This window comes from Heterodontus francisci, chromosome 13, assembly GCF_036365525.1.
Source record: "Heterodontus francisci isolate sHetFra1 chromosome 13, sHetFra1.hap1, whole genome shotgun sequence".
NCBI lineage: Eukaryota > Metazoa > Chordata > Chondrichthyes > Heterodontiformes > Heterodontidae > Heterodontus > Heterodontus francisci.
In genome coordinates, this window is record NC_090383.1 from 108634775 (window position 1) to 108647025 (window position 12251).

At 44.2% G+C, this 12251-nt stretch overlaps 1 protein-coding gene across 12 annotated transcripts in view; it reads left to right on the forward strand.

Annotated features, from left to right (window-relative positions):
* sdccag8 (SHH signaling and ciliogenesis regulator sdccag8) overlaps positions 1 to 12251 on the forward strand; it is a 402434-nt gene that overhangs the window by 256579 nt on the left and 133604 nt on the right. For all 12 annotated transcript variants that reach the window (XR_010976277.1, XR_010976278.1, XR_010976282.1 and 9 more), the window contains one exon: positions 6932 to 7040. Coding sequence is in view for 6 of the 12 variants with exons in the window: in XM_068045388.1 (XP_067901489.1) it covers positions 6932 to 7040 (109 nt within the window). In the remaining 6 variants the exon portion in view is untranslated. The remainder of the gene's footprint in view (positions 1 to 6931; positions 7041 to 12251) is intronic.

Here is a 12251-nt window from a genome sequence, read left to right on the forward strand (position 1 = left end):
CTAATTCTAGAGCACAAGTCTACAGCACTACAGCCAGGATGTTGTTGGACCCCATAGCCTTTGTTGTATTCAGTGCGCGCAGCCATTTTTTGATATCATGTGGAGTGAATCGAAATTGGCTGAAGACTGGCATCTGTGATGGTGGCATCTCAGGAGGAGGCTGAGATGGATCATCCATGCAACACTTTTTGCTGCAAAAGCTTCCGACTTGTCTTTTGAACTCACAAGGGGGGTTCCATTATCATTGAGGATGGCAATGTTCATTGGAACCTTCTCCTCCTGTTAGTTGTTTAATTGTCCACCATTATTCACAACTGGATGTGCAGGACTCCAGAGCTTTGATCTGATCCATTGGTTGTGGAATTGCATGCTGCTTCTGCTGTTTAGCATGCATGTAGGCCAGTGTTGTAGCTTCTTCAGGTTGGTACCTAATTTGTAGGTACACCTGGTGCTGCTACTGGCATACTCTTCTACACTTCACGTTGAACCAAGGTTGGCTAGAGCTGAGGAATAAAAAAGGTGCAATTACATTGCTTGGTGTAGTCTATAGGCCACCAACTAGTGGGAAAACTGGAGAGGAACAAACTTGCAAGGAAATTACAGAGAGGTGCAAGAGTTGTAGAGTGGTTTTAATGGAGAACTTTAATTGTTCGAATATAGACAGGGATAGTAGTAGTGTAAAGGACAGAGAGGGGCAAGAGTTCCTAGAGTGTGTTCAGGAGAATTTTCTAGAGCAGTATGTTCCCAGTCCAACGAGAAAGAAGGCACTGCTAAACCTGGCTCTTTAGAATGAGGTGCACCAGGTGGATCAAGTGGCAGTAGGGAAACATTTAGGAGACAGTGATCATTGTATCATAAGGTTTAGGTTGGCTATGGAAAAGGACAAGGTACAATCCAGAGTAAGAATAATTAACTGGGGGAAAGCCAACTTCAGTGGGGTAAGAATGGATCTGCCCCAAATAAATTGCAATCAAAGGTTGGCAGGCACAATGGTAACTGAACAATGGGCTGCCTTTAAAGAAGAGGAGGTAGTTTGGGCAGAGTTAAGGTATAATTCCCACGAAGGGGAAAGGTGTAGGGCAAGCAAATCCAGAGCTCCCTGGATGACAAAAGAGATAGAGATTAAGATGAAGAAGAAAAAGTGTGCTTATAACAGATGCAAGGTGGATAATAAAATTGAGAACCAGGCGGAATATAAAAGGTTCAGAGGGGAAATGATAAAGCAAATAAGAGAAGCAAAGCAAGAGTATGAAAAGAAACTAAAATAAAAGCAAAATACTGCGGATGCTGGAAATCTGAAATAAAAACAAGAAACGCTGGTTCAGGTCACTGACCTGAAATGTCAACTCTGCTTCTCTCTCCACAGATGCTGCCAGACCTGCTGAGTATTTCCAGCATTTCTTGTTTTTATTTTATGAAAGGAAACCGGCAGCTAATGTATAAGGGAATCCAAAAGTCTTCTATAGATGTAAGAATAGTAAAAGGGTGGTATAAAAAGGAGTGGGGCCAATTAGGGACCAAAAACGGAATTTACGCATGGAGGCAGAGGGCATGGCTGAGGTATTAAATGAAAACTTTGCATCTTCTTTACCGAGGAAGAAGATGCTGCACAGGCCATGGCGAAACAGGAAGTAATTCAGACAGTTGAAGTTTTTAAAATTGATAAGGAGGAGGTATTGGATAGGTTGGCTGTACTTAAAGTTAATAAGGCACCAGGACTGGATGAGACACATCCAAGGATGCTGAGGGAAGTGAGAGTGGAAATTGTGGAGGCACTGGCCATAATTTTCCAGTCTTCTTTAGATTCAGGGATGGTGCCAGAGGACTGGAGAATTGCAAATGTTACACCCTTATTCAAAAAAGGGTGTAAAGATAAGCCCAGCAACCACAGGCTAGTCAGTTTAACCTCGGTGGTGGGAAACCTTCTAGAAATCATAATTCGGATATAAATAATAGTCACTTGGGCAAATGCTGGTTAATTAGGTAAAGCCAGCATGGATTTGTAAAGAACAAATTGTGTTTAACTAACTTGCTGGAGTTTTTTGATGAGGTAACAGAGAAGGTTGATCAGGGTCATGCTGTTGATGGGTGTACAGAGACTTCCAAAAAGCATTTGATAAAGTGCCACACAACAGAATTATGAGCAAAGATATAGCTCATGGAATAAAAGGGACAGCAGCAACATGGATACGAAATTGGCTGAGTGACAGGAAACAGATAGTAGTTAATGGATATTTTTCAGACTGGAAGACGGTTTTATTTTTATTTTATTTATTTATATTTTATTTAGACAGCACTGAAACAGGCCCTTCGGCCCACCGAGTCTGTGCCGCCCATCAACCACCCATTTATACTAATCCTACACTAATTCCATATATTTCCCTATCACCTACCTATACTAGGGGCAATTTATAATGGCCAATTTACCTATCAACCTGCAAGCCTTTGGCATGTGGGAGGAAACCGGAGCGCCCGGAGGAAACCCACGCAGACACAGGGAGAACTTGCAAACTCCACACAGGCAGTACCCAGAATTGAACCCGGGTCGCTGGAGCTGTGAGGCTTCAGTGCTAACCACTGCGCCACTGTGCCCCAAGGGTCGGTGTTAGGACCCTTGCTGTTCCTGATATATATTAATGATCTAGACCTTGGTGTACATAGCACAATTTCAAAATTTGCGGATGATGCAAAACTTGGAAACATTGTGAACTGTGAGATGGATAGTGTAGAACTTCAAAAGGACACAGGTTGGTGGAATGGGCGGACAAGTGGCAGATGAAATTTAATGCAGAGAAGTTTGAAGTGATTCATTTTGCTAGGCAGAATGTGGAGAGACAATATAAAATAAAGGGTGCAATTCGAAAGGGTGTGCAGAACCTGGGTGTGTATGTGCATAAATCATTGAAGGTGGCAGGATAGATTGAAAGAGTAGTTAATGGAACATGCAGCTTCCTAGGCTTCATTTAATAAGGGGTGTAGAGCATAAAAGCAAGGAAGTTATTGTTAAACTTGTATAGGACACTGGTTCGACCTCAACTGGAGTATTGTGTCCAGTTCTTGGTGCCACACTTTAGGAAAGATGTGAAGGCATTAGAGAGAGTGCAGAAAAAATTCATGAGGATGGTTCTGGGGATGAGGAAATTCAGTTACGTGGTTAGATTGGAGAAGTTGGGACTGTTTTCCTTAGAGAACCAAAGGTTGAGAGGAGATTTGATAGAGATATTCAAAATCATGAGGGGTCTGGACAGAGTAGATAGGGAAAATCTGTTCCCATTGGTGGGAGGATTGAGAACAAGAGGGCACAGATTTAAGGTAATTAGCAAAGGAAGTGATAGTGGCATGAGGAAAAACATTTTTAGGCAGCGATCTGGAATGCACTACCTGAGTGTCTGGTGGATGCAGGTTCAATTGAGGGATTCAAGAGGGAATTGTATTTTTATCTGAAAAGGAAATCTGTGCAGGGCTACGGGGAGAAGGCAGGGGAGTGGCAATAGGCAAATTGCTCTTTTGGAGAGCCAGTGCAAACATGTTGAGTCAAATAGCCTCTTTCTGTGCTGTAACAATGCTATGATTGTGATCCCTTGGCTTGATGGTAATGAGAGAGTAAGGGATATTGCAGACCGTGGCACTACAGATTGAAGTGGAATACATTTCTGCTGCTGCTGCTGCTGATGCCCCACAGTGCCTTGAGGATGGCGAGGTGTGAAATGCTAGATCTGTTCTGAATCTATCCTTTTTAGCATGATGGTCGTGCCACACAACACAATGGAGGGTGTCCTCAGTATTAAGACAGGACTTTGTCTCTACACAGACCGTGCAGTGGTCTCTCCTACCAATACTTTCATGGCTAGATACATTTGCAACAAGTAGTTGGTGAGGATGACATCAAGTAGTCTTATCCCTCATACTGGTTCTCTCACCACCTACTGCAGACCCAGTTTGGCAGCTATATTCTTCAGGATTCAACCAGCTCAGTCAGTTGTGGTGCTACAAAGCCATTCTTTGTGATGGACATTAAAATTCTGCACCCAGAGTATGTTATGTTCCCTTTTTAAAGATATAGGCTCTGAAAATCAATTGTTGCTTGTGTTGCATCTAGTTTCAGTGTTGGGACCTGCACCCCCCCGCCCCCCCCCCCTCCCCCCCCCCCGCCCCTGCAACAGTGACCTTGTCAAAGTTCCCTGGGTCAGAGAGCATGGCGGGCGGCCACACCAATGGTACCTGCCATGTTACACAGCCACAAAAGTCCGGCTTTGATGTATCAGGTCAGTAGGGGCAGGGGTGCTGTATGTCCCTCTGTCTCTGCTAACCATCACGCACTTCCCTCCATTTCTTCCTGTTTCTTTCTCTCATTTTTTTCTTAAGTACCAGAGAGCTTCCGAGCTGTGATAGTCCTAGAATTGATCTTATCTGGCTCCCTGGGAATAAAGCAGGGGCGGCGTCATGTCATAGTGGAATTTTATGCTGGCAGCGGGGGTCTCAACGTCGGGGGAAATCGACGCCAAGATCCCCGCTTCGGCTCCTGTACGGAAAGCCCACCAAATTTAGTGTCAATCAGGCACTTAACTGGACAGTGGCAGATCTTCCATACGATTTAGGACCCCGCCGCTTCTAGTCCACCACTCTGCCCATTCTGCTAGCCTATCTATGTCCTGTGCAGGCAGTTCATATTATGCTCATTGTTTGCCTCACCTCCAAGTTTGGTGTCATCATCAAATTTTGAGGTTCTGTTCTTTATTCCAAGATCCAAGTCATTTACAGATGGCTAAAAGAGCAATGGTCCCAGCACTGACTCTTGGGGAACACATATGTCCACCATCCTCCAGTCTGAAAAGCAACTATGGGGATGGTTGTGCCCACATATGGAGACAACTGGTGGCTGGATCTGCTTCTTCCTGTCACTCTGCCAGGCACAGAGACCTAGACTCAGCGAGTCCAAGTGCATCCAGCAGCTGCTGCAACGTGGTTGGTTGGAAGAGACATTTTGGGCAAGGAACCCAGGCTAGAAGGCAATGGGAGGCCTGGAATCTGAGCTACCTCTGATGCTTAATCATAGGCCTGGGCATGTAAAGCGATGGTATCCCAGTTAATGTTTTGACATTTCTCGGGAAGAAAAATATCCTCCTGGTATTGATGCAACCAAAGTAAAATTGCTTCATTGCCTGACAGCTAACACTTGGTATTTTGCACAAAAATAATTAAGTTTTTGTTTTATTTAGAAGCTATTAATAAGGACTGATTTTTTTTGACACTAAGAGTCCAGAAGCAAAGACCTTAGCTGTTAATGAGCCAGATCCAGACTTGGTATTGGGACCACAGTAGACATTGGGATTGTTCTACTTTTTTTAAGCTGGGTGCATTGCTGGAAGCTACTGTGCTGGAACAGGAAGGCAGTACAGTCCAAGCCTGAGCAGGGATGGAGTGAAGAGAGAATGGAATCTAACTGGCACACTCAGGCCAGTCCTACTGAAAGGGAGGGAGCAGAAGTGAAGCGATCAGGGTGGGTTTAGGAGGGAGGGAATGTAGGCAGAGCTTTAGTGTAAGCAGGACCAGGAGTTGTTGATGTCTCATTAAAGCCAGAAGCTTGTGAAGATCTAGACGTGCCTACATCAGAATCCTGTAAATGCCATGGCAGATTTGTTCAAATAATCTCCCTAACATTTTATTTGTAGGCTATATGGTGATCCACTGACCTCAAAATTCACACTATTTAAAGCAATCTGTTAGGAATCGCAATCTGATTCTGAGTGCGAAGTGTCATATCAGCTATAGCTTGGAGGATTTTTTTTTAGCTTATGTTGAAAACCAAATCTTGTGTTTATATTTCTGTGCATAATAAAGTAGAAGAGAACTCATTAGAAAAGAAAAAAACACTGAGTCTTGAACTCTTAACCCATGCAGAAGAAGAAAATTAACTGGCAACTTCACAGTCAGGATGCAAACAACAAAAGTTTTGCTATATTTATAAGATAGCAGTGCATGCCACAAGAAAGTATGGCAATGGAATTGGTTTTAAATGCTCTGACAAAGAGCTGGAACAGATAAGATGGGCCAAACAGCTTCTCTCTCCAGGTCTATGATCTAATATCTAAATGTAAAACAACATTTGAGGCAACTCTGCAACTTACACAATGAACTTTGGAAAAAAATTGATCACAAGCTATTCAAATCATTTTTGCTTAAATTATCTTTCTGTCATATGTACATGATATACATGCATACATGTGTTATGGGATAACCAGCTACTAAAACAAGTTTGGTTGGCAATACAAATTTCAAGTATAGCAAACATTTGCGAACATCCAATATCAAAGCTAAATTTCATACTGCCTCTCATGTTAAACACGGTGGCCAGGTACAGCTAGCGGCAGGAAGTTGGAATCCAAAATTGACTGAAAAGCGGAAGCTAATTCTCAAATGGAATTCAGATTTGCTTAAGTTTCTCAAATGATTTTACTTGAATTATCAATATGTTACAAAACAAAATACTGCAGATGCCAGAAATCTGGAAAAAAACAGAAAATACTGGAAATACTCAGTGGTTCAGGCAGCATCTCTGGAGAGAGAAAGAGTTAACCCCTCGTCCGAAATCATAATCTATATGGTTGTCAGAATATAAGCATTTAAATCAGAGATTGCATATTAATGCTAATTCTTTTAAAACATGAATAGAGTGATAGTATTGCAGTCAGATTAGCATTTTAGAAGCCAGCTCACAATGCTAAAATGAGTGGTTTTCCATTGGCATTACAGTTGGAAAACATATGCCATTATCTGTAACAAATTTATCTCGCTTATTTTACTTCGTATCCTCAAGAAGTAGGAGGATTGAGAAAGAAGAGAATCAATTCAGAGGGAAAGGTCATAATCACAAAGTCTAATCTCTGCTTAATTGACCAATGTAATATAAACTCTTCTGCTTTTATTCTAGTTAATGAACTGGAGGCCCTACTTAGTTCACAGAATACACTCATAAACAAATTGAAAGCAGAGTGTCACACTTTAAACCAAAAGCTGCAAAAGATCACAGAGAAAAACAGGTAGGAATCATTTCTGAATTTATCCCAGGTTATGAGTTTATAATTATTGCTGTAAAGTTAAGTAATTTCTAACTGTCCCAGTAGTGTTTTCTTTGTAGGATATGATTATTCTGATCTCAACTATCAAAACTTAAGGTGCCTAGAAATTGTTTTTGTATTAACAGTCTTATTTATTATGTTGTCTTCTATGATTTTACATCTACTGACTTGCAAGTAATATCCTACAATATATACACAATATAGATTGTAGTCCCCACTGGATTTTTCACTTGATGGGCAGGGGTTCTGTCATTGCAAGATATTTGAAATTTGCTGGTAGCATAATGCTACTGCAAGGATCAGAACAAAATTCCTCTTGTATTCATCAACATTAGCAGTGATTTTTTTTGCTGTTTTAAAAAAAAAAGACACAGTCATCCAAAAAGAGACGGAGGTAGGTTTACTCCAGGAATTAGAGAATTTTCTCCCAAACACTCAATGTAATCCATAACTCAGAAGGAAACAAATAGTTAAGTCCAAACAAGGCTTAGGTTAGGCCTCAGTGTGTTAAGACAGGAGCCAATATAGGCAACAGCACTTTATAGGAAAATGCATGCATCTAGTTACTACAATGCCATGCAAAGGAAAACAAAGTGTCTATACTGGTTTCCTGACCCTATTCCTGGCGCTGGCTATTTTTTGCTGAGGCGGTTTTGGAGCCGGCAGGGCTACCCACCCCCATGCAGGTTGCCAATTGGGCTTATTAAGAGCCTTGTTAACCTCAGTTAAAGGAGGCCAACTGGTTTTTCCAGTCAGCCTCCAGTTTCCCCACGTGATGAGTAGTTTAACTGCCTGGAGGCGGGCACCCAGTTGCAGGCTGGGGGGCCAGTGCTCCAGGCAGGCCTGCAGGCCCCCTCTGCCTACCTGGGTGCGGATGCAGTCAAAAGCCGCCGTGTGGTGGCCTGGCTGCTTTTTCTGTTTTTATTATTGTTTTTAAAAAGTTAGTGAGAGGACACCTCTATGTTGAACCGCCCTCTCAGTTACTTACCCTCTTCTACAGGCTGTTGCTCCTCTGAAGCTGGAAGGCCTCTGATTTGCCTTTGGCTTCGAGAGCCCACTGTCATCCTTAATTGGACAGGGCACCTGCCTCCATGCCAATTGAGGGGCGTTTCCTTGAAAATCCAAAAGAGTGACTGTTTTCCCCATCCCCATCCCCAGGGGCAGGTTCAGGACCTGGAAACAGTCCCGACTCCTGATTCCTGCCCATGGAGGGAAAATCCAGCCCAGTGTTTTAGGCATTCTTACAATACTGGACAAAATATTGAGGTTAATAGGAAAACTGAGGGAATTGGCAACTGGTTAGATACACGAGTACATCAACACCTGGGATTCTTTTCCAGATAAAGGGTAATGTGTTTTGCCTAAATAGGACAGGCTATTGAACTGCCTCACATTACTAATGAGAATTATCTAAACTAGAAGGGAGGAGGAAGGTTCAGATCGTGCACAAGAACATTAAGACCATGCAATTTTGTCAGGGGAATAAGGAGGCGAAGAGCACAATTCAAGCAGAAAATGCTTAGAGTACAGGCTGTACATATTCCCAAAAGAAGCTAAGGGTCTGCAACAAAAGCTGTACTTCCTAAGGTGAGTACAGAAGTTTCAAATAAAATTAGCCTTAAGAAGAGATTCACGGCTAATCATAAAGGAAAAACAGATGGAGTATAAAAATATAGAGGGGATTCCAATATTCTTTTGGGCCTCCTTATCTCGAGAGACAATGGATACGCGCCTGGAGGTGGTCAGTGGTTTGTGAAGCAGCGCCTGGAGTGGCTATAAAGGCCAATTCTGGAGTGACAGGCTCTTCCACAGGTGCTGCAGAGAAATTTGTTTGTTGGGGCTGTTGCACAGTTGGCTCTCCCCTTGCGCCTCTGTCTTTTTTCCTGCCAACTACTAAGTCTCTTCGACTCGCCACAATTTAGCCCTGTCTTTATGGCTGCCCGCCAGCTCTGGCGAATGCTGGCAACTGACTCCCACGACTTGTGATCAATGTCACACGATTTCATGTCGCGTTTGCAGACGTCTTTATAACGGAGACATGGACGGCCGGTGGGTCTGATACCAGTGGCGAGCTCGCTGTACAATGTGTCTTTGGGGATCCTGCCATCTTCCATGCGGCTCACATGGCCAAGCCATCTCAAGCGCCGCTGACTCAGTAGTGTGTATAAGCTGGGGATGTTGGCCGCTTCAAGGACTTCTGTGTTGGAGATATAGTCCTGCCACCTGATGCCAAGTATTCTCCGAAGGCAGCGAAGATGGAATGAATTGAGACGTCGCTCTTGGCTGGCATACGTTGTCCAGGCCTCGCTGCCGTAGAGCAAGGTACTGAGGACACAGGCCTGATACACTCGGACTTTTGTGTTCCGTGTCAGTGCGCCATTTTCCCACACTCTCTTGGCCAGTCTGAACATAGCAGTGGAAGCCTTACCCATGCGCTTGTTGATTTCTGCATCTAGAGACAGGTTACTGGTGATAGTTGAGCCTAGGTAGGTGAACTCTTGAACCACTTCCAGAGCGTGGTCGCCAATATTGATGGATGGAGCATTTCTGACATCCTGCCCCATGATGTTCGTTTTCTTGAGGCTGATGGTTAGGCCAAATTCATTGCAGGCAGACGCAAACCTGTCGATGAGACTCTGCAGGCATTCTTCAGTGTGAGATGTTAAAGCAGCATCGTCAGCAAAGAGGAGTTCTCTGATGAGGACTTTCCGTACTTTGGACTTCGCTCTTAGACGGGCAAGGTTGAACAACCTGCCCCCTGATCTTGTGTGGAGGAAAATTCCTTCTTCAGAGGATTTGAACGCATGTGAAAGCAGCAGGGAGAAGAAAATCCCAAAAAGTGTGGGTGCGAGAACACAGCCCTGTTTCACACCACTCAGGATAGGAAAGGGCTCTGATGAGGAGCCACCATGTTGAATTGTGCCTTTCATATTGTCATGGAATGAGGTGATGATACTTAGTAGCTTTGGTGGACATCCGATCTTTTCTAGTAGTCTGAAGAGACCACGTCTGCTGACGAGGTCAAAGGCTTTGGTGAGATCAATGAAAGCAATGTAGAGGGGCATCTGTTGTTCACGGCATTTCTCCTGTATCTGACGAAGGGAGAACAGCATGTCAATAGTCGATCTCTCTGCACGAAAGCCACACTGTGCCTCAGGGTAGACGCGCTCGGCCAGCTTCTGAAGCCTGTTCAGAGCGACTCGAGCAAAGACTTTCCCCACTATGCTGAGCAGGGAGATTCCACGGTAGTTGTTGCAGTCACCGCGGTCACCTTTGTTTTTATAGAGGGTGATGATGTTGGCATCGCGCATGTCCTGGGGTACTGCTCCCTCGTCCCAGCACAGGCATAGCAGTTCATGTAGTGCTGAGAGTATAGCAGGCTTGGCACTCTTGATTATTTCAGGGGTAATGCTGTCCTTCCCAGGGGCTTTTCCGCTGGCTAGGGAATCAATGGCATCACTGAGTTCCGATTTGGTTGGCTGTATGTCCAGCTCATCCATGACTGGTAGAGGCTGGGCTGCATTGAGGGCAGTCTCAGTGACAGCATTCTCCCTGGAGTACAGTTCTAGGTAGTGCTCAACCCAGCGGTCCATCTGTTTGCGTTGGTCAGTGATTATGTCCCCCGATTTAGATTTGAGGGGGGTGATCTTCTTGATGGTTGGCCCAAGAGCTCTCTTCATGCCATCATACATTCCTCTGATGTTTCCGGTGTCTGAGGCCAGCTGAATATGGCTGCATAGGTGTTGCCAGTAGTCGTTTGCGCAACGCCTAGCTGTTCTTTGTGCAGTACTTCTGGCTGCTTTAAGTGCTGCGGATGTTAAATCGCTGGGGGCTTTCTTGTAGTTCAAAAGTGCAATGCGCTTAGCGGCTATGACAGGTTCCAGCTCTTCATTATGAGATTGAAACCAGTCTGCATTTCTCTTCGCACTTTTGCCGTAGGTGGTCAAAGCTGACTCATAGATGGCGTCTCTGATGTGGGCCCACTTGGTCTCAGCATCCCCTGTGGGAGTGTTTTGAAGGGCTGTTACAAGTGAATTTAGAAATTTTTGTAACAGCTGTGGGTGAGAAATTCTGCTCGTGTTGATGCGCGGGTGGCCCTTCTGCTTGGAATGATGCAACTTCTTTGGTCTGAGTCTAACCTTGCTGCACACCAGGGAGTGGTCGGTGTCGCAGTCCGCACTGTGGAAGCTGCGTGTGATTTGAACACTGTTTAAGGCGGCTCGCCTTGTGACAATGAGGTCTAGCTGGTGCCAACGACGTGATCTTGGGTGCCTCCATGAAACCTGGTGACAGGGTTTAGTGTGAAAGAACGAGTTGGTGATGCAGAGGTTATGATAGGTACACAACTCAAGCAGTCTCTGCCCGTTCTCATTCATCCTTCCAACGCCATAGCGCCCAAGGCAGGAGGGCCATGAGTCATGGTCGGCCCCAACCCTGGCATTAAAGCAAGATAGTTAAAGGATATGGATGATTAGAAATGAAACGACAAATATTATGGAGTATGAAGCAATGGCAGAGATGCTAAATGAATACTTTGCCTTGGCTTTCACAGTAAGTTTCATAAAAGGAGGTGACCCAATTAGATAGGATATCATAGGTAAGGAAGTAGTACCGCAAAAAAAAGATAGAAGTCAAAGTGTACAAATACACTGGGCCCTGATGGCATGAATCCTAGAATGCTGAGTGAGTCAAAAGGAAAATAGCAGAGACTGAACATAATGTTTCAAATATGCTTGAACATGATATAACCTGGGACCTGCATCATCTGAAATAAAAACAGAAAATGCTGGAAATACTCAGCAGATCAGGCAGCATCTGTGGAGAGAGAAACAGAGCTAATGGGCTGAACATCGGCTCCCAAAAATGGGTGGATCGAGGTCATGTCAGATGTTAAAATGAAAAAATCTGATACAGGAGCCCAACCCGCCTCAAATTTGTCCACTTCTGATTTTAACAGAGATGAGATGAGGGGTTGGTCATTTAAATATTTTAATGAGGCTGTATTTCTTCATTTTAATAGTTATTTTAACCCAGATGGCCCAGTTTCCCAGACTTCAGAAAATTTGTCAGCTTAAAGAGCTGAATCCGTAAGCACTGCTTTTGGCCAAGAGGAGCAGGAATGTTTCCTCCAGGTCAAACAAGCTAACAGTAAACACCCCCGCCACCTCCATG